At 56.0% G+C, this 21,694-nt stretch overlaps 1 protein-coding gene across 18 annotated transcripts in view; it reads left to right on the top strand.

The window, feature by feature from the left end:
* Ncor2 (nuclear receptor corepressor 2) overlaps positions 1 to 21,694 on the top strand; it is a 162,907-nt gene that overhangs the window by 112,225 nt on the left and 28,988 nt on the right. For all 18 annotated transcript variants that reach the window (XM_029477772.2, XM_085837191.1, XM_085837194.1 and 15 more), the window contains 5 exons: positions 1,694 to 1,756; positions 11,810 to 11,952; positions 16,607 to 16,754; positions 18,273 to 18,326; positions 19,136 to 19,730. In XM_029477772.2, the coding sequence (XP_029333632.1) occupies positions 1,694 to 1,756; positions 11,810 to 11,952; positions 16,607 to 16,754; positions 18,273 to 18,326; positions 19,136 to 19,730 (1,003 nt within the window). The remainder of the gene's footprint in view (positions 1 to 1,693; positions 1,757 to 11,809; positions 11,953 to 16,606; positions 16,755 to 18,272; positions 18,327 to 19,135; positions 19,731 to 21,694) is intronic.

The raw sequence follows: 21,694 nt of genomic DNA, 5'->3' as shown, positions 1-21,694 counted from the left end.
TGGAGTGTAGATAAAGTATTTGGCTAACTGCGCTCATTGTGACCCAGAGCGCCCTCTCTTTGCCTCGGCATCTGCACGTGCACAGAGAGAAATTATACACCTAACAAGAATATAAAGAGATTCAAGGAACCTTGAACCTGGGTGCAGGCCGAGCTGAGGACTGGGAAGAGGCTATGAATCCGCCTCTCCCCAACCCAGCCCCATTTGTTGTTTTAAATCAGAAGATTGGGCCGTGTGGACATTTGGGATGGTGATGAACTGGGTTAAGTCACCTAGTAGAAGGATAGTTCTGAGATGGTCTTTTCACCTTTGTGGGTTTTGGTTTCCCTTGCCTTCTCTGGGTAAAAAAGTAAGCCAGTAGGGTGATCTGAGCTGCAGTTCCAAGGGCAGCCACCAGGGGCAGCAGTGCACACTCATCCTGTGCAGTGGGTCATCTTGGCTGCTTGTGTCTCTTCCCAGGTTCCATTTCTCTAGTGGATCTGCAGTAGACTTTCACTCTTCTTGGGACTGGCTTGGGCTTTATGTATGAGCTGCTGGGGGCAGTGTAGCTTACCTCAAGTTATGATATAATTGGGATTTGAACTCAGCTCCGCTGACCACAAATCCTATGTGGGTTTTGTGGGTGTGTGTCAGCTGGCACTTGATGGCAGAGTGCCAGCAGGCCTGTGTGGCACACCTCATGTGTAAGACAGTCCCATGGCTGTGGCTTGCAAAGCCTCCCACGGAGGTGTCCGTGGAAGGACAGGGGACTCTGAGATCCAGGAGACAGCCGGGGCTTGGCAGCAGGAAGGGACACAGGCCACACCGTGCCTGTCACAGTTCTCAGCACACCCCTGTCAGGGACTCACAGCTGGGCTACAGGCAGCAGGTCACCTGGGGAGCAGTCAGAGTGTGGTGTGTCATCCAGACAAGGCTGCCTCTGCCCACCCTGTGCCTGGCTGTGTCCCTTCTGAAGGGCCTTGTTGTCCTCGGGCGAGCTAGGGAGACTGTAATAGTCACCAGCACCAAAGGAGGCCTAGCCATGGTGATGTCACTCACGAGCCATGAGCAAGTGCCGAGGAGCCATTTTTTGAGGGTCATGGTAGGAGACGGGCTATGTGCGATTAGAGCAGAGGTTCTCAACCTTCCTAAGGCCTCAACCCTTTAATACAGTTCCTCTTGTTGTGGTGAAAACCCCCCAACCATAAAGTTAGTTTGTTGATACTACATAACTAATTTTGCTATTGTTATCAACTGTAATACAAATATTTGATATGTTGCCCCTATGGGGGTCACGCACAACCCACAGGTTGAAAACCACTGATCTAGAGGGTCGCCTCCAAGGAGGTGTGAAATGGCCCGCTCTGCACAATGGAGTCCCTGCCCATGATTCTTTCTTTACATTTGTGACCGTGTCCCTAGGTGGGCTACCTCTTCCTGGCAAAGTGCAAGTAGAAACAGGCCATGACCCAGACCCTGGCCACCTGTTTCCTTGTCTGCGAATGGAGATACCAGATCCTCTCAGCATAGTGGGCTGTGGTGCTGTCTGTGAGAACATTGTGTGTGTGTGTGTGTGGGGGGGTGTTCTGTACACAGCTACTGGCCCCTGGGCACGGGGCATCAGGCACTGTGGTAAGGGGTGGCTGGCCAGCTCAGAGCAGACTGTAGGGGAAGCACTCTATGGAACGCCTACCAATGCCCATCTTCTTTGCAGCTTCCATGGAGATGAACGAGAGTTCTCGCTGGACTGAGGAAGAGATGGAGACAGCAAAGAAAGGTAAGGCACCGTGATGGTGTGCAGTATGCCGTGTTTGTTTGTCCCCGGCACTGGGATGCCTGGCTCGCGAAGCTGCTGGTGCATCTGGCCAGGAGCAGGGGCTCTTCAGAGCCTCAGTTGAACCTGCCAGAGAACAAGTCTCTTCCTTGAGTGTTGGCCTGTACCTGAACTCAGAATGGCTCAGGAGCCTGTGGTTTGAGTGTGCGAGGAGCTACCTCAACTGGTCCCTGAGGACAGTGGCCAAGGTGCTTGGTGGACAGTCCCCTGGCCATCGAGGCTGGCCACAAGGTCAGTGGCACAGGAGGGAGGGCTTCCTGTCTTCACACCTGCGTGTGGCTCTTACATGGGGTCTCCAAGGTCCCCACGCTGGTGCAGGCTTGTGCTCTGCAAACATTTGGAATTGGTTGCCTAGCTTTTGGTGGTGGTGTGTTCCACAGTAGACCAGGTAGCAGTCATAATAGTTGTCTACATCACAAGGCCAAGACTATAGATTTTCAAAATCAGGGAGTCGTTAGCTGTAACATGTGACTGGGCTAGGCCATCCACACCCTGAGGATGACATCTCACTGCCAACATCCTGCTGGCTAGACAGGACCCCTTCCCCAGCATCTCTCTGAGCCCTGACCTTTGAGGGGATGCCTCCTGGGGCCCTGGTAACATTAGCATGACCTGCCTCGAAACCACACTCATTATGCCTGAGGCCTTCACTCTCCAGCTTGGTGACCTATCTCTGAGCCTCAGTTTACCCATCTCTAAGTTAGGAGTGCTGAATGGCTACAAGGAGTTGAAGCCACCTTAGGATGAGTGGCTTTCACTGAGGGTGGTCCCAGAGCTAGCGATTGTGAACGTCTGTCCCTACCTCTCCCATGTCCCTGAGAGAAACAAAGCCACCTGCTCACTTGAGTGTGGTATTGCAGTGGGCTCCTGCCTTAGTTGCCACCTGATCCTTCTCTGAGATGTAGCTCCCATTTCTGCCCCCCTGTTATGGACGAGTCGTCCAGGCTGAAGGCCTCCCAAAGCTCCAGAGGCGATGCCCAGTCCTCTTGACTTCCATCGTTTACACTCTGCTCAGGCCCTGCCCCTGCCCCTGCCCCTGCCCCTGCCCCTGCCCCTGCCCCTCAGCTGTGGCTGCTCTGCCCAGGCTGCGGTGTGCGTGGTGGGAACTGGTGGTTTTTATTAGGAGCTCTAACACACCTGCCACCACTGCCACCTGCGGCTCTGGTCTTCAGACCTGCTCCTCCCTCCTCTCGAGGGGTTTGCCGAGGGTCTAATGCACTCAGCAGGAGTGTCCTATACCACCTGAGAACAGCCACCAACCTGGAGGGTCCTTTAAGCACTTCTGCTTCTCCACCTGGATGTGTGTCTTTCTTGCCTGTGCCCTCTTTCACCCAAGAGTGGGCTTGGCCTGGGGGCTGGGCCGTCGCTCAAGAAGGACAGTAGAGATATCTGTTCACAGGGCTCTGAGACTGTGTCTCCAGCCGGCTTGGTGCAGTGTGCTGTCACCCCAGAGGGTCTGTGTTGTTCTTTGTTTTGTGTGTGTCTACATTGTGGTTTGTGGTATGAATTCTAAAAAGTCTTTACGTAATGGTCTGATTCCCATGGTTTAATCTCCGCAAAGTCTGTATAACAGACTTGACCACTGAAAGGCTGTCTGTTAACCTGGGCATCATGGGGCATGACTATAATCCCAGCGCTTGTAAGGCAGAGGCAGGGGGATCATAAGTGTCACAGTGAGAACAGTATCATGTGTTCATAGCAAGTGAGAAGCCAGGATGGGCTACCTGAGACCCTGTCTCAAACAAACAAACAAACAATACAAAAAACCCCATTCACCTACATTTACCCACAGTTGTGTGCTACAAGCTTCCACACCCTAGATGGAAATCCTGTACCCATTATCGGTCCCTCCTGCCCATCAGTCCAAGGGCGAGGCAGCACTAATGGACTTCCGGTCTGTGGCTAGAAGTCATTTTGCCCTGACACTTACAGGAATGATGCCTGCTGCCACACCAGTCCTTACGCCTGGCTGCACTCACTTAGTGCTGTTTTCAGGGTTGTTCGTGTATCCATGAGGGCTGCAGGGCTACATGAGCCACGTGAAGTGCCACCCCTCCAGGCCCCCACTTCCACCCCAACACACACACATTACTTGTGGGCTCACCTGGAAACAGAGTGGTGGGTTATTCCTACCGTGGGCTCTGCGTGTTTCTGTGGAGATCATGTGACCCCTTTGCTTTTATCCACACGTGGGTCCTGGGGTCTCAGCATCCTGACTGCAAAGTGCCCATGGAAAGCATCCATCTTTGCCCATCCCCTAAAGCTCTTGCAGCCCCTCGAGCATCCTCCTGCCTTCACTAGCCCAGAGCTGTTGCCAGACACCAGGAGGCTGCTCTCTCTCTCCATTTTGGAAGGGCAGATCGTGGTGGGAGGGGAGTGGAATGACTCACCAGCTGGGATGGAGCGCCCTGATGCCACTGTCCCAAGGTTAGGGCCTATAGGGAGGGCTGGGAGCTCGTCCCCACTGATCCTGGGGGCCCGTGTGCACCGGCCCTGCTCAGTGACATTTGAAATAGCGCCGTGAGCGCTGGCGCGGGCTGCTGCTGTGAATTACAGCAATCTGGACAATTATGGCTGCTCGCGGTGGCTGCTGATGGCTGTTCCGGAGGCGGGGGCGGGGAGGCAGGTGCGCACAGCCCGTGGTAGCTCCTTTTCCACAGCCTGTGGGGGTGAGAGGCTAAGAATGTTCCCGAGCACCCTGCCGAGAGAGTGCTGACAACTCAGAGAGGAAAATGACCCCAGCCAAGCTGTGTACCAGGCAGATGGTACTCACCCATCCTTGGTCCAATGCGGGGTAGCAGCCCACAGAGAAGCAGGCCCTCAGGGAACCCCAGGCAGGTAAGCAACCAGGTGTCCCCAGAGCCACCAGAGCATCCTCCTTAGCCCAGCTGTGAAGGACAGCTGTAGAAGCATGCAGCCCCCAGAGCAGCCCAGTTGGATTTCCTGCGTGTGTGGTCTAGACCAGTCACTTTCTTCATCTATATAACTGGTCACTGGCTTCAGCATAATAGGAAAATTTTTCTCTACCTTGCCCAGGAAGCTAGAGGTGCAAAGTTGAAGTGTGGGCAGGACCACGTTCCTTCCAAGGCTCCAGGGGCACCTACATCCCACCTCTGGTGGTGGTCTCATGCTTCTGGCCTCCTTCCTGTCATGGTCTTACCCCACCCCCACGCCCACCCCCACCCCCTCCCCTGTTCATTAGGATTTCCCTTTTCCTTCTCTTCTCTTTTCTTTTCTCTTCTTTTTCTTTTTGTTATTCTTTTCTTTTTTCCTTTCCTTTCCTTTCCTTCCAAGACTGGGTGGGTCTCTTTGTAGCTTTTTTTTTTTTTTTTTGAGACAGGGATTCTCTGTGTAGCTCTGGCTGTCCTGGAACTCACTTTGTAGACCAGGCTGGCCTCGAACTCAGAAATCCACCTGCCTCTGCCTTCCAAGTGCTGGGATTAAAGGTGTGCGCTACCACACCCAGCTCTTTGTAGCTTTGAACTTGAAAAGTGCCCGCCTCTGCCTCCTGAGTGCTGTGATTTAAGATAGGTCCCACCACACCTAGCCCCAGAGTCCTTCTTAGTTGGCCCACCCCAGCAGATTGACCATTCTGGTCCATTGTACAGTCTGTCCCTGTGCATAACTTCTGGGTAGACATAAAACTTGAGTTGGGACTATTGCCCAGCTCAGCGACATCCAAGTGGCTTTTTGCTCAGTATTCAATAATTAGTCAATAGCTGACCTTGACGTCCTGATGCCTTAGGCATTTGGGTACCTTGCCCCAGCCCCGTCACTGCTGCAGCTCCTGGTCTCATGGTGGCCTCCCCATTTCAGCCTCATTGTCATTTTCTCTGTAGAAAGGGCAGGGAGGTCTGCCTTCCAGGTTCATCAACAGGATAGGAGCCAAATGTTTGCAGTACTTAGTATACAGGTGGGTGCTCAGGTGCAGACTGCAGGGCAGCTCACAGGCTGGATTGGAGTCCCAACTCCGCCTCCTTTGGACTCTGCCCTGAGTGGGTACCTATAGCATGGGCTGATCCTTGCCTGTGTGCTAAGGGGTGGGATGCAGGGGCATGACCTGCCAAGATGTTGCTCAGCCACAAGTGAAACAAGCTTACTGTGGAGGCCAATGCTTTACACCTCTGGCCTGCTTTGAGGCAACTGCTATTATGCAGATAAGGAAAGAGGCCCAGAGATATATGGAATGAGCTACCCAAGGTCGAGTAGCTGTGATGTGAGGGGTCTGGGATTGGAACCTGGGCTCTTGAGTTGCAAAACAGGATGTAGTAGTGAGGGGATTAAATTGGTTGGTCTCTAGGCTACTGCTTTAAGTAATAAAGGCAGGGCAACCAGTGGGGCAGATAGCCCTTGTGAGGGACAGTGCGCTCAAGTGAGACATTAGAAACCCAGACAGTGCGGGTGCGAGAGGCAGAGGTGGAGAGGCCACAGTGGCATCGGTGACAAAGGTGGGATTTCAAAGGGATGGAAGGGACCTGGAGTTGGATTCTGGCTACCTGATGGCCCAAGATCTTTGATCTTTCTCTGTGTGGTATGTGTATGCTTAGGGGGCAGTGCTGTTTTCCTGGGCTCACACTCGGGTGGGGCCTGAGCCTGAACTGGAAGCTGCCTCCTTAGGGACCTGGCCCCTGCCTGCCTTAGGACAAAGATTACAGTTGGGGCATAGAGGAGTGTTGGGGACCTATAGGGTTGGGCCAAAAGCCCCAAGTTCCCTAAGGGGAGATTAGCCTGACCCTAAGGAATCCTGACCCTGGGCAGAGCCAGTGGTTGGAGGGTAGTGGCTTAGACCAGGGTCCTTTGGATGTCTCCAGCGATGGAATGTCTGCTCAGTAGACACACTCTCCCTTGAGAGCCCTGCCGGCCACTGGATGTGGTCTGGTTGAGTACCTAGGCCGGGTGGGGAGGCTTAGCCACTGTTCTGTTAGAGTTGATGCTGTCCCCATTGCCAGGTCAAGCTGACCTTTCCAAGAGCGCACCCACCGTGTGCCTCATTGGGGACCCTGCACACAGCAGTGAAGTAGGCTGGCCAGGTGAGTAGTGTGGCCAGCCAGTGACCAGTGCACTGAGTTCAGGGGCCATGAGCGCCAGGCTCTATCCAAGTGAGGAGATGACGAGAGGGCGTGGAGATCCCCGTAGGCAGGATGGAGATGGTCCTAGAGGAGCGTCTGGAGAGTTTTGGCCTCTTGTGTTGTGATGATTCCCAGGGAGAAAACAGGGCTCTTGTATGGATTGAGGTATGGCCAGACGTGGGTCTGGCTCTGGATTCTTGTCCCTAATCAATGCCCTAAAGGAGATGTTGGATCCCTCCTTTCCTCACTCTAGGCCAGCATCTGACTCTTGCTAGGGAAGGAGAGGTAGTGAATGACCCTTGTGACCCCAGTTTCCACGTGCAGCATGTTTCTACTTTGCCCATGAGAAGGTGGCATGGTTGGGGAGTATGGCTCAGTGATGTAGCCAGCCAAGGGTCTGGGAGACAGGACATTCTGACGCTGCAGACCAGGCTGCCTGTGGCTCAGTAGGTGGGCAGCTGGCCTTAGGGCAAGCCCTGATGACTTTGTCTGACGTAGTTTGAAGTACCTCCATTGTACCGGTGATTGGCAAGTACAGAGATGCTGAGGTCTGAAGTGTTTCCGGAGAAGGTGGCCAAGGCAGGTTCAAGGGTGAGGTCATCTGTGATGACCTCACAGGGCTCCTTGTGCCCCCCATGGGATACTGTCGGTCTCTGGTCCACTTGTACTGAATGATCCAACACTTAATGAACTCAGTGAACACATCCATCACTTAAGTCCAGAGCAGGCTCAACATTTCTTAAGGAAGGAGGATGTGACTAGAGGACTCGGGACAGGGAGGGCACGTTTCTCTGACTTCTTGCTCTGGGAAGGTTTTCTTTTGCAAGGGAGTCTAAGAAAGCTGCTTCGAGGGTGGAGGTTGGGGTGGGGTGCCCTCCTAAGCTTCTCCCTGAGGGGGATCTGGGAGCCCCAGACAGTGGGAGAGCCAGTTCTCCCATGTGTTAAATCAGAGGCTTACATACTTGCTGAGCTCAGACCCCTGTGGAGGGGATTAGGGGCTGGAACAGTCACAGCCTCTGAGCCACTGGAGTGTTTCATGGGTCCCAGGTAGAGCATGAAAAAGGGTCACCTTTGGCCACCATTTCATCGGGCTCTTTCAGCTCTCTGCCAGCTTCAGGCCCCCTGCCTTGACTTCCTGTCTTGGCCAATTTCACTTCCTAAGTAGCTGCCTCTGAAATTCCTTCCTTAGAAATTAGTGGGGTGGAAGAACCCAAGACCGCAAGGCAGGCTGGCAAAACTGTTGCACGGAGCAGAGCACACAGGCCCAACACTCCCAGGACAGACACTCAGGGGATCTTCATGGATCCCAGCCTCTGACACTCAGGTGTCTAGAGCTCCTTTTTGAGAGAGCCATTTGCAGCTCAATCAAAACCCATGAGTGTGGAAAAAAGAGCTGGTCTTTGGGGAGTAGATGTTATGGAGATGAGAGGCCACTCTACCCCCATCCCCAGAACCAGCCACAGGGCCCAAAATGCTCCTTGGGCAGATGTCCTGGGGCCTTCTCTGGGGTTGGGAGCAATAGAGCTGTCTGTTCTCTGTAGCTCTCCAGCCTTAGGAGCTTTGGGGTGTCCTTCCAGGAGCACCCTGACATTTTCACAGGGGGTATGCTTGCATAGGCCCCCTTTGGAGTTCCCTGTGGAGCACGGTGGGATTCTGTGGGAACGACCTGTGTCCTCAGCAGGATTAGGAATCTCTCTGCCAGCTGGCTGGGATACAGGGAAGCGCCATCTTTCTGTCCCTGTCCCCTGGACTTCTAGAACAGAATGGAAGGGCAAGGGCTAGAGGGAAGAGTTGGTTCTAGAAGTCAACCTGACCGGATGCTGCTCTAGGAGGCTGCTTAGTTGTCTTGGCCTCCCGGGAGCCCTTGGGACCTTGCAGCAGGTGTTCTCAGAGAATAGAGGATGTATTAGGTAACCAGGGTCCCCAGACCCTTGGCCAGACCTCTGGGAGTCCCATACCCCTTCCCCCCAAATGGTTGTGGTGTTGGAGTACTCCTAAGTACATCCCAAGTTCCCCACCCTCCACCCTCATAGAAAGCCTTGGCCACCCACAGCCCTCAGATAGGTCCAGGCTTTGGGGGCCTGTGAGGAAGGGGGGGGGTGCGACCGCAGGTGGAACCGGCTGGCTGGCGGGAGGGCTGGCTGGCGGGCGGGCGGAAGAGGCTGCTTGCTCCCTGCCTGCCGGGGGTGGGAGCTCTGTTTTTCTGGATCCCTCAGTCTGTTCTTACCGCTGCTGACGCTGCCACGGATGGGGAGAGAGGGAGGGAGCCTGTGCCAGTTGGCCCGCCCAGCCGAACCTGGGCCTGTGCCCGGCCCCCGCCCGCCCCCGCCCGCCGCGTCTGGAGGTCACATTCAGTCCTGACGCGGCTCGTTGGGTCAGGCAGCAAGAAGAGCCGCGCGGAGCCCTGGGTCCCACAGCCCAGCCGTTTAGGGACACGGCTGCCTGGCCCTGTCTTGCCTGGGGCTTTTGGATTTCTTGTGGCTTGGTGGGTCTGGGGGCTCCGGGACAGCACCCTCACCAAGTGTCCTCCCTGAGACACTGGTGCCTGGAAGATCTGTGGACGCCGCGTGCGCACTGGTGACGCCTGGCACAGAGAAACCCAGCACACAGAACTGACAACTTCCCGCTGCTGCCGTAGCCCTCGCTCCCCTCCCAAGCAGGAAGGGCACTGCTCTGTTCTCTGGGGCAGCTGGTAGCTTCAGCCGGAGGAGTCCTGGGGCTACCCCCAGTGCCTGCTTTTGCCTTCTCGGCTCCTGAGGATGTGAACAGAGGTAGAATTGGGGGATACCAGCAAAAAGCCCTAAGGAGCCTTTCGGGCACAGCCTCCTAATCACCGCTCCGCTCCCTGGAGCATCCTTCCAGCCGGATGTTTCCGGAAAACTTGGCCGAGGGGGAGACGCAGATGAGAGGATGTGAGTGGTCCCCAGCTGGGGCTGGGGCTGGAGGGTGGGGTTGGCTGGTGACAGGGACTTCGATGGGGCTATAGGAAATTTCAGCTGCACATGTAGTGGTGGTGGGGTCTTGGAATTTTGGACCCGTGGCCTGGCGCTCCTTCTTGTCTTTCTAGGGTGCAGCCAAGATCCCCTGGAAGGAGGCTGTACTTAGTCTTAGCTCCTAGCGTGGCTGGGGCATTCTTAGCGGGGCTTCCCCGGGGTGGACAGAACAGCTGGGGTGTCTCTACAACACGGGATATGAAGTGCTCCTGTGCACAACACCCCAATGTAAGGTTCCTAGAACAAGAGTAGAGGAAGCTCCTGTCTCCCCAGGGCTGTGTGGTACACTCTGGGAAGGGCCTCCCCGACAGCTCTGCCCAGTGCTCTTCCCTGACCACACGTGTTCGGGAACAGCTGAGCGTCATCCCCGCCACCCTGACAGTTCCTAGCTTCCATAGTCTGAGTTAGTTGGGAGACCCAGCTGTTCCAACTCCCTATTGACTTAACTGAATTTGGAAATGTCTGTTCCCCTGGGGTCGGGCCACCCTCCCCTCCCAAGTCTTCATGCACCCCACCCCCAACAGCTCCAAATGGAGACCTGCCCTGGGGTTCCGGGCCTGCGATCCCTCGGCCTGACGTGTTTGTTGGGCCCTCTTGGACCGCACTCGGGTAATATAAATAAACGCAGCCCCAGCCGCCAGGTTCTGGAAGTGGCAGCTGCTGCTGGCGCGGGTGGAGGGAAAGGTCAGGGGCTGAGTTACACTTGATCCTGAGCCCTGGCCCTCCCTGCCTCCTGTCCTTGAGGAGCCCTGAGAAGCTGCTCTGGAGCCACGTGGCTCTTGTGGTCACTGTAGGCCAGCAGGTGGCCTGGCTGTCCCGCACCTCCCCCAAACCATGGCGCTCCCCCCCCACCCCCACCCAATGCTGCTACTATGGGAAGCTGAGGCTTCAGACCCACTCCTGAGCTGGGTGAGGTGGGTGAGAAATCTTCAAGAATTCCAGTCTTGACCAGGGTGTGGGGGAGGGGCAAGACAGGCTGACTCAAATCCATGTAGACCTAGGGGGTCACTTGCTGGTGTGTTGGGGGTTTTATTGTTTCCTTTGTTTGTAGTAAGCCACCAACTGGGGTTTGAATGAGGGGGTGGGTGAGAGGGGGTGGGTGAGAGGGGGTGGGGCCCCCTTCCCTACTCCCCTCCCCTCCCCTGCTCCCCTCCCCTCCCCTCCCCTTCCCTCCCTGCCTCCTGTAGTTACAGCCTCTTGTTCTGCTTTGACTTGTGTAGAAGAACATGATTTGAAGCCTGGTGGTAGGAAATGGGACTTAGCCTTGTCACAAGTGGCTTTGAAGCTCCGCTGGCCTCCTAACCTCCATTCCCAGGGGCCGGTTTCTGGCACTGCCATGGGAAAGTGGCCAGCTTTGCCTTCAAGGGAGCTGGGGCCCATTGAAGGTTGCTGAGGGTCCACAGCCTTCTAGTCTAGCCCAGGGTTTGTGGCTTCAGAGCTTGTGAGCCATGAGGTCTGTGGCCTTGGGGAGGGGTTGAGGGGGGCCTCCGCAGATCTGAAGATTGTCCCACCATGTGGTCTCAAGCTGTGACTTGAGACAGGTCCACCCGTGACTGCTAAGCACCAGGTGGGCCCTGAGTCTGGTGTGGCTCTTGAGGTGTGGGGGCCCCAAGCTCACCCTGCTCCCCTCCCCGGCTTGGCCTTGCTCCGACCTCAGCTCTTCCAGGGCTCATTCCCCTTCACCTATGGTGAGACCGGAAAGCGGGCTTGTTCTCCTGAGGCCTCACTGCAGCTGTGCAGTGTCAGAGCTGGGCCACCACAGCTCCCGCCCAACTAGGGAGGGAAGGATGGGGGGGGGCTGTCTTCTGCCCCCTAGAATCTTAACCGTGGCCTCGCTTGGGGCCATGTCTGTTACTGTTTGTTTCCTGGTCCCTCCCTGACTGTGCCCCCTTGACTTTGGATGGTAGTGAACCCTCATCTGCCTCCACCTGCAGGCCTCCTGGAACATGGGAGGAACTGGTCAGCCATTGCCCGCATGGTGGGCTCCAAGACCGTGTCCCAGTGTAAGAACTTCTACTTCAACTACAAGAAGAGGCAGAACCTGGACGAAATCCTTCAGCAGCACAAGCTAAAGATGGTAAGTCTGGCCAGAACGCGGTGGCCGTGTCCACTGGGAACTGGGGCCAGCCAGGCCTCCCACAGCCTAGCTCATGTGGCCCCTGGCTGCCTGGCATCTACATGGGGAGGGATGGGTGGGCTGGGCCCTGACTCAGCCAGGAATTCGACCTGGAGGTCCTAAGTGAGCAGCTTCGCTTCTGCCTGGCTGCCCTTTTGAACGGTCGGGCTACAGGGACAGGGAATGAGGGTCCCAAAAGACAGAGGCTGGAGGAAGACTTGGGGCCCACACCGACAGCTGTGAATATCTCTGAGCAGGGTCTCTTTTACACCTGTGGCCAGGAGGGCCACTGGAGCCACTGCACTGCCTTCCCATGATCCTCCCCACCCCCATCTTAATGTCATCAGCCTTTTAGGGCTGGGGAAACTGAGGCCCAGGGAAGCTTTTCAGCCACCTAAGTGGGTGTATGAACTCAGAGCCGAGTAGCTCTACCACCTCTCCAATCTTCCACCGTGGTCTGAGGCTTGTGGAGGACACCTTGAGGCCCATTGTTCCCTGGCTTTAAAGTTGTGTGGGCTCCTGTGCAGTGAAAGATGTGTTTCTCTTTCCTGAGCCTCGAGGCCCAGCGGCAGGGCACATAGCAGCATAGGGCGCACAGCAGCACAGGGTGCGGTAGAGCATGGTCCAGCAGTCAGAGACACAGCATTGCATCCTTAGGGCTCCTCTCAAGCCCCCTGTGGAATCCAGGGGCGCCCTTGTCAGCCCACCCTCCTGCCCCAGCTATTTCTTACAGCTTGTGTCCCCCCGAGCATATGACTGCCCAACTCTCCATGTCTCCAGGGAACTGCTCCCTCTGCTCTCAACGACCCCCGGTGGGACAGTGGACCCAAGGACATAGTCATCTAAGAGGGGCCAGGTCTGAGCTTGTGGTCTGAACACCATGTGACCTTGACCAGCTTCTCCCTACTGAGCCATTTCTTTAGCTAGAAAGTGGGTGGAGGGGACAGTGACACTGGACAGGAAGGAGGTGCCCGTGATACCCCTGTCACTGATGTCATAGCTACCTATCCCATGTCCTCTAGGTACCTGAAGCCCTTACGGTCACTATGCAGCAATTACCAAGGGGCTGTCTGCTGATAGGTGTAGGGGTGTGTGTGTGTATGTGTGTCTAGGCTGTGCCACTTACAGGCTGTGTGGCTTTTTAGCCAAGAGACTTATTCCCTCTGTGCCTCAGTTTCTCTGCCTGTGAAATGGGAAGGATAACAGCTCCTCCCAAGTGACATGGCAGTGCTTGAAAAGGGGACACTAGGCAATTCGCCAGCTCCCCACCAGCTAAAGCCAGAGGTGCTAATGGCAGAGGGCTCAGGGTCTTTGGGGTGTGGTATGTCTATCCCAGATGATAGATGGATGCAAGCCTGCATGCATGGAGTCCCTCCAAAGGACACAGGGCTCTGCCTGGTGGGAGTGTGCTCTGGCCCTGCAGCTTGTGCTCAGAGCGCACAGCCTGGCCTCTGGGCCTCAGTTCCCACCTGCTTCCGGAGTGTATGGGGAGCAGGTGCCTTCCACTGAGGAAAGTCCAGTGTCTGGCCCAGGTCACAGAGTAGGACAGAGTTTGTGTATAGTAGGCAGAGGCGTGGTTGGAGTGTCTGGAGGAGCTTGCTACTTAGTGGGATATGGGAATCATGGTGAGCTATTGCGCTGAGGTGACTCTGGTCTGAATGGGATGGAGGCAGACTGCCCAGGAAAGGGGACCCCTGCCCCGTTCTTAGCTTTGTCATTCAGGTGGCTGCCCTGGCGGAGGCCTGTAGAGGAGGTGGGCTGATTCTCTCCCCAGGCAACCTCAAGAGCTGGCTGGTCCTGAGGATCATGATAAGAGCAGTGAGCAGAGGTGGAGGCCCCTCAAGTGTAGAGCGAGCACCGTGTTGTGTGAGTGTGTGAGCTGGCCTCTCTGGCAGCCCCTGACCTGGGCTGTCTGTTCTCACCCACTCGGCATCAGGCTGCCACTATAAAGAGGGTAGGCCAAGCTGCACTGAGGATGCTTGAGCCCGGAGGATCAGGAGTTCAGGGCCAGCCTAGGCTACAGGACCGTGTCTGTATGACAAGAACTAAGAGGGTCACTTCTGTTCTCTGAATCCTGAAGCAGTGGCTAGGGCCTTTGGCTTGCTGGCCTGGCCCCGTCTGAAAGCAGGAAGGCATGCCACCCTCAGCCACCCAGGGAGCAGGGGAGGCAGGAGGTCAGTGGGTGTCCCTGCCGCTCATCCCAGGCCTGGCCTGCACATGGCTGCTGGAGACTCATCAGAAACCGGGAGCTTGGGCGGAGCCTGCATGTCGCAGGTTATGTAACATTTGGCAGCCTTGTCTTCTCTGAGGTCTCCCTCCCCCTCCGTGTGGCCGAAGGCTGCCCTTCTGTCTGTGTCCTGGCCCTCAGGGCTTGGCCTCCAGGTTGCTTAGTGTGTCATCCGGACCCGGGCCCTGCCGGCCTTGCTTCCTTCTGCTGTCTTCTCTCTGTGGCTGCTGGGAGACGCTCCAGGCAGGGCTGTATTTGAACTCTGGCAGGCGGGCCTCCTTGACTCTGTGCTTTGTCTCTCTGAGTCGTCGGTGTCATCCTCTCTGGTGTCGGCTCATTTGTGGAATGACGTGGTTATGGAGTGCGTGGTGGCTCTACTCCAGCTATGGGAGGGAGGCAGTTGGAGCAGGCAGAGGTCCCAGTTGACAAGGAGTAAGTCTCGTCAAGATGCTGTAACTCGCATAACTTCCAGCTTGTGGCCCCAGAGGTGCGGAGACAGAGATGCAGAGAGAGTGAGGGTTTTTGCAGGGCATTGGTTAATCCCCCAGGGAAATCAGAGAGGGCCTCTGGGGAGATGACGTTGAAGGAAGTGAGTGTTCGCTATCTGGGGGAAGGGTGTTGAGGCAGGGAACAGCCTGTGTAAAGTCCCTGGGGCTGGCGTAGGGCCTGGAGAAGCAGACTTAGACTATGCAGAGTGCAGGACTAGTTAGTGATCTGGAGCTGATGTCAAGTGTTAGGGGCTGCCTGGAGTGGTGATGGCTGTGTGGCAGGGTAGCTGTGTGTACGTGTGACTTGATGCCTTGCAGATTGCTGGTGTGCAGTAGGTGCTTAGGAAATGCCATCTGTGATGTGAGTTCATATCTCCAAAACAGCGCTTACACACGCCTACCAGCCCTTTGGCGCTGGGGCTATACAGGGCTGGGTGTCCCATAGGCTCGAGAAACACAGGGTGTGCTCTGTCGTCTGTCCATGACTCTGCCAGGCTGATGGGACACATCACAGAGTTTCCTGTGAGTGTCCTTGCAACCTGCTGCCTAGTTCCTGTTGCTAAAGATAGATGAAGGAAGGGGATCCCCAGCCCCATGCCACAGCATCCTCGCACCCGCAGACTGGAGCCTGGGCCTCTTGGGAGGTGCCAAGACCAGACCCTGTGTGGGCGGGGGTGGCAAGTCAAATGTCCACGAGGTCTGTGTATACTTAGAACAAGCCTGTGGTCTAGCGTTGGCAATAGAGACAGTGATGGACGGACAGGCATGCATCTGCCTTTTGTTCTGTGTCCCAGGATCCTGGGACAATGGACACAGCAAGCCTCAGAGCATGGTCCTGCTGTTTACAGGACAGAATGTCACCAGTCAGGTGTAGCAGAGCTATGGTCTGTCACCAGCTTCTGACCTTGGGGGTATTTTTCTAACCTATGACCCCCGCTGCCATCTTCCATCTTCCCCTGAAAGAGCTCCTCAGTTGCAGCGTCTCCACCCACCACACCCCTTCCCTCCTGGCCTGTGCTCCGCTCGGACAGCTCTGTGGATGTTACCAGACCAGCACGGAGGGCATCAGCTGAGATATGAGGGCGCCTGGACCACATCCTCTCCCTCATACTAGACCAGGCTTAACCCAGGCTACATCGTTTCAAGACTAGTGCATGTCCTGACTGCTGCATCGAATCCCAAGCTTAGGGAAGCCTCGGCTGCTTTGGGCTTCAACCCAGCTCAGTGGGAGGGACACGGAAGTCCAGCTGGGGGAGGGTTTTGAATGCTTCTGTGCTGGGAGGGTGATGCTAGGCCCTGAGTGTGGGGAGTAGAGGTGGTTTGAGGGAAAAGCGAGATGATAGTATGGCTCATCCACACCCTAGGGCCTTTGTAAATAGGCGTCTCTCAGCCAGAGCCTTGCCCGGGTGAGAGAGGCTTACCGCATGTTAGATCATTTTCCCTCTGCACTCAGACAGGGACTCCAGGGTCGATTCCTATAGAATCCTGATCACCCACCCAGCTGACTTGGCCTGTGCCCTTTTTTTTCCCCATTTGATCCCACTGTGGTCCCTGGCCAGTCCCCTGAGTCCAAACTTTAGGGGGGGTGTTGCTGGCTTTGGAGGGTAGTGGCCATGTTATATATCCCTGAGTCTGTATCCACAGCCTCTCCACTTGTGCCCCAAGTGTGCACTGTGACACTGTGGCCTGGCCCAGCCTGCACCCAGGATCCCACTGGGACACACCATGCTATGAAGTGTCTATGATAAAAATAGCTCTGGCCTGCATGGCCACTGCCACGGGCTGAGTGGGAAGGCTGCCTACCCACACAGCCATGCAGCCAAACTCACTGCCCTCGCAGCCGGGACCAGGCCTCAGACATAGGGCGTCCCCAGCCGTGACCACTACTGTCCTGTCCCAGGAGAAGGAGAGGAACGCTCGGAGGAAGAAGAAGAAGACCCCAGCCGCGGCGAGCGAGGAGACAGCCTTCCCACCTGCCACTGAGGACGAAGAGATGGAAGCATCAGGCGCAAGTGCCAATGAGGAAGAGCTGGCAGAGGAGGCAGAAGGTAAGGTCACTGTCATCCTGGGAGGTGGGGATGGAGGGGAGGGGAGTGAACGCGCACGCACAGGCGCGCACACACTGTCCTATGTCTCCATCTTCTAGGCATCCCTGCTTTCCTGGGCCAGGCCTAAGGCTGAGCACAGAGGAGCCCTGACTAGACCGCAGGCTTCTGGCCCCAGCTCCCCATAGTTCGTTCACCTGCTTTCTCCATAGGCCTGGCCTCCATAAGTCGTCTCAGCATCCTCGGCTGGGCCCTAGGCTTTTGGTTGAGACTCCCAGCCACCCCCATGAGCATGGACATAGACAGCATGAAGGGGAAGTGGTGGAGACAGAGCTGCCCACAGGAGAGGGGAGTGACTGTGAGCCCCAGATCCTGGGGAGGGGGATGGTTACACATCTGCTGAGGAGCAGAGAGTCGGGGCTGGCCGAGGCCTCTCACTACCCGAGGATTCTTGGGGCAGCTAACCTCTCCCACCCAAGAGCAATGGGCTAGAAAGGCTGAGGTCCAGGCTAGGGACCACTTGACCTCGGACTTCCTTGTGTGGTAACAGTCATGGCAGCCATATATGGCCTTGACTCTGTCACCACAGGCCGAGGAGGTGGCTGAGGAGTGACTGAGGCATGGTGGAGTCATTCCAGGTCCCTAAGACCTAGTTTGGCAGCTTGGTCATAGCCCTCTGCTCTGTGTCTCTTTGGCGTCCAGGGGAAGGGGCCTGGTGATCTTCCTGTTACTTGATGTCTGGGTCTGTAAAGTGCCTACTGTGTCCAGGCTCTGTGACCGTGCCTGGGGCACATGGGTGCCTGGTGGAATGCCTCAGTGCAGAACTGGGCCTCCAGCCATTCCTTCCCTGCCCAAATGTAGTGCTTAAGGGTCCAGTCACAGTTGTTACAGTCCCTTCATGTCTCTGAGGGCTTCTGGTATAGACATAACTGACAACAAGTCGTAGACACCAACACCCACGATGGGGGCTGGCCTGCTTGTCCACAGGACTTCAGTGGCTTTGGCCTCCTGTGTCCTGTCGTTGGGCTGCAAAGAGGAAGACCAGAGGCCATGGCCCACTTGGTGGCCCAGGCTACGTGATTTCCTCGCCTGTCATTGTGCTTCTTGGGTACCCTGGTCTTGAGGTCTCTGAGGGTCACATGCCCTGTGTGCTTGTGGCCTGCTCCCTGCTGCTGTTACCAATATCTGTTCCGGGAGAGCTTTCATGCTCTGGGCTACAAAGGAACTGAGAAGCTGGGGAAGCTGGGGACTGATTGACAAGGCTGGAAGGCACATTGGTTAGGGCCTCATTGGTTTGTCTCCCTGGCACTCACACACAGCTCTGTTGACCCTGGACACACCTTGGCCTTGCTTTGGGGCGGAGGGGTGGGTGGCCAGGGCCTCCCTTGGGAGCTGAGCGAGTGGGTCTCATGGAAGCCGTCTTGGGTCCCCTGCCCTTGGCGAGCCACACCCCCTCTCCTTTGTACAGAATTTGCTGTACCACCCCAGTTCTGACTCCTCTCTAAACTTTCTTCCTTCCAGCCTCACAGGCCTCCGGGAATGAGGTTCCCAGAGTCGGGGAGTGCAGTGGCCCAGGTAAGAATGTAGCTTTGGCTGAGCTGAGGGGCCAGGGCATAGTGGAGTATCCAAGACCTTACATCCGCATCCCTTGTCCTTGGGTGCTGCTTCTGCCTCTGCTTTTTCCTCCTATGAAGTGTCTATTCCCCGATGCAACTGTGGGCAGCATGCCCTCCCTACCTGCCTTTCCTCTCTTTGGGACCCTTCCCTGTCCCCTGGCCTCAGCCTTGTCTCCAGGTGTCTGGTTTGCAGAAAATGGAGGAACACACACACACACACACACACACACACACACACAGCACCTTAAACCCATGGGAGATGGAGCAGCAGACATACTCCTTCAAGGAGGACTCCGATGCCGTGGCCCTGTTTTGTGCTGTGTTGTCAGCCATATTGTAACGCTTTCATGGTCCCCGGGCCTAAACATGGCTCTCCTGCTCAGCATCTATGGAGGTTTGCTGCCCCATTCTGTGGATGGGGAAACTGAAGCTTGAGAGAAGCCCTGAACTTCCCATGGCAGTACCAAAAGTTGGGCACCGAGCTGAGTGGCGTTCAGACTGTATCTGCAGACCTCCGATGAAAGCCTGTCTTGAGGCTGTCCTTGGATTGACCTTGTAGGGGCACTGGCTACCTAGGGATTCTAGGGGTTGGGTTTGGTCAGTCTGTGGGCTGCGGGAAAGAGAAGCCAAAGTTGCAAGCTATAGGGGCTAGTGAGGGGCAAGGCTCACCGGGAGGTTCATAGCCTGGGTTGTTCTGCTATTCCTTGAGAGCGCTGTCACACCCTGTGTAGTAACTGATCCTCTCCTTTCCTCTTATCCTGCATGTAGCTGCTGCCAACAACAGCTCTGATACTGAGAGTGTCCCATCCCCGCGTTCAGAAGCCACGAAGGACACTGGGCCTAAGCCCACTGGCACTGAAGCATTGCCCGCTGCCACCCAGCCACCTGTTCCTCCTCCAGAAGAACCGGCAGCAGCCCCTGCTGAGCCCTCCCCAGTACCTGATGCTAGTGGCCCACCATCCCCAGAGCCTTCCCCATCACCTGCCGCACCCCCGGCTACTGTGGACAAGGATGAACAAGAAGCACCGGCTGCTCCAGCTCCCCAGACAGAGGATGTCAAGGAGCAGAAGTCTGAGGCCGAGGAGATCGATGTGGGAAAGCCAGAGGAGCCCGAGGCCTCTGAGGAGCCCCCGGAGAGTGTAAAGAGTGACCACAAGGAGGAGACCGAGGAAGAGCCTGAAGACAAAACCAAGGGGACAGAGGCCATTGAAACTGTGTCTGAGGCGCCACTTAAGGTGGAGGAGGCTGGTAGCAAGGCAGCTGTGACCAAGGGTTCCAGCTCAGGTGCCACCCAGGACAGTGACTCCAGTGCCACCTGCAGTGCTGATGAGGTGGACGAACCCGAAGGAGGTGACAAGGGCAGGTGAGAGGCATCGGGCGAGCTTTGGCTCTTGTGTATTCTGCAAACACGGGGGAGCACCCTCCATCTGCCACAACACAGGTGGCCCTGCCTACCATGGAGTCTGTGGCTGGTTTGTAGGGATCAACATGAGACTGAGACCAGAAATCGGGGGTGTCTTAGTTTCTGTTCTATTGCTGTGAATAGATAACATGACCAAGGCAGTTCTTCCAGAAGAAAACATTTAATCCTCGGCTGGCGTACAGTTCCAGAGGTTTAGGCTGTATCATCTGGAGAAGTGGGTGAGAACTTAGCTAATCCTCTTCCATAGGTGAAGAGAGACACAGTGGGGAAGGGAGGGAGGAGGAGAGCTTTGTACACTGATCCTGAGCCTGACTTGGGCTTTTGAAACCTTACAGCCCGCTCCCAGTGACACATTACCTTCTAATCCTTTCAAATAGTGTCACTCCTTGGTGACTAAGCATTCAAATATGTGCTCCCATAGGGACACCCTTCTACCCATTTGAGGCAACCTGGAGCTGAGATCTGGAAGGGCTTCGAAGGTAGCCATAGAAGGCTCCAGGGAGAAATAAATGCTGGTGTCCTCCAGCTGTGACACAGACCAGGTGGTGTGACGTAGCAGCGTAGTTGGAGGTAGAAGGTCCAAATCCAGGTGTCCTGGAGTCACCCATACTCCAGCTTGAAACATCTTTCACTGCTGATGGATGCCTGTAATCCTTGGCTTATAGATTTAGCACTCTGATCTTAGCCTCCATAGGCATTAGGTTCCCCTGTACCTCTATGTTTAAATTCCTGCTTCCTTGAAGGCTAGTCTCTCATGACGACATCAGCATAGCTTCCTGACAAAGTCTCACACACTGGGGCCCAGACTTAGGTCTGGGATGCAGGGATACAGTTCTTCCCTTCTGTGGTGGCAAAGGCCATGGCTAGGAGTGAGCCTGGTGCATGCAGTGGGGACCACTTCATGGGCCCGGCCCTTATATGTATTCCCAGGATGTTAGACATGAAGACTGCTGCCTGCAAGGGCGAGGCCATGGATGAGGGGGTCCCAGTGAGACAGATTGTTGCGGCGATGGCAGTAAAGATGCCAGCTATGGGGCAGTGATTGAGATAATGTCACCCAGGCCCAGACACTGGAGGCCCCTGGAGTGCGGTCACCCCAGCTTATCTCTGAGGTGGTAGCACATTTGTGAACCATTCTGATTGGCACACTCCCTGCCCTAGGGGCACACTGTGTTTTAGGTGAGACCATCTGGGCACTGAAGACCAGGTCTGGAAACCTCTCCCCATCACATCTGGACAGCCCCACCCACCTCTGGGCAGCCACCGATGTTTTGTGATGAGGCAGTGTGCTATGTTTATTTTGACTGCAAACAGCAGAGTCTGTTTTCTCTTCCCTCAAGTCTCTGAAAAATTCCAGCAGAGCAGGGAGGAGACCATGACCTTCAGACCGGCCCACACAGGGCCCTTCCTGCTCCCCCTGGCTCCCCTCTCCCCTCAGGCCTGGTGGATTTGAAATAGATGCTTTGTAGACCTTTCTGTATTCCCCGAGGACTCCGCTGGTAGGGCTCCCATGAAGCAGGTGGACAACAGATGGCCCTGGGTAAGCAGAAGGTGGCCAGCGGGCTTCCGAGGGCCCCCATGTCCCCAGCTTCTTGCCTGATAGGCACAACAGGGGACATAGGGCTCACAGCAGCTTCAGTGCCACCAGGGTCCACAAAGCCACAGGTGTCTCTAATGTGGCCCTTTGGAGTCTGGATGGGTAGAATCGTAGAGCCAGGCGTGGGGTGCCACCCTGAGTACCAGCCCACTCCTCAGACTTCTGTAGACTCTGGTCAGGCTTAGGCCTCTTAGTTCCTTCTCCTGTAGCACTGGCTAGTAGTTTCCCTCCCTCCCTGGTGCTTGCTGGATGTACACCTTCTCGGCTTGCTATCTAGCTTCTAGGCTGGGACTCAGGATACTGTCCC

Source organism: Mus caroli, unplaced genomic scaffold, assembly GCF_978045245.1.
Source record: "Mus caroli unplaced genomic scaffold, Mus_caroli_1 scaffold_4, whole genome shotgun sequence".
NCBI classification, from domain to species: Eukaryota; Metazoa; Chordata; class Mammalia; order Rodentia; family Muridae; genus Mus; species Mus caroli.
The sequence above is the reverse complement of the archived record's forward strand: the minus strand, read 5'-3'. Positions and strand labels throughout refer to the sequence as shown.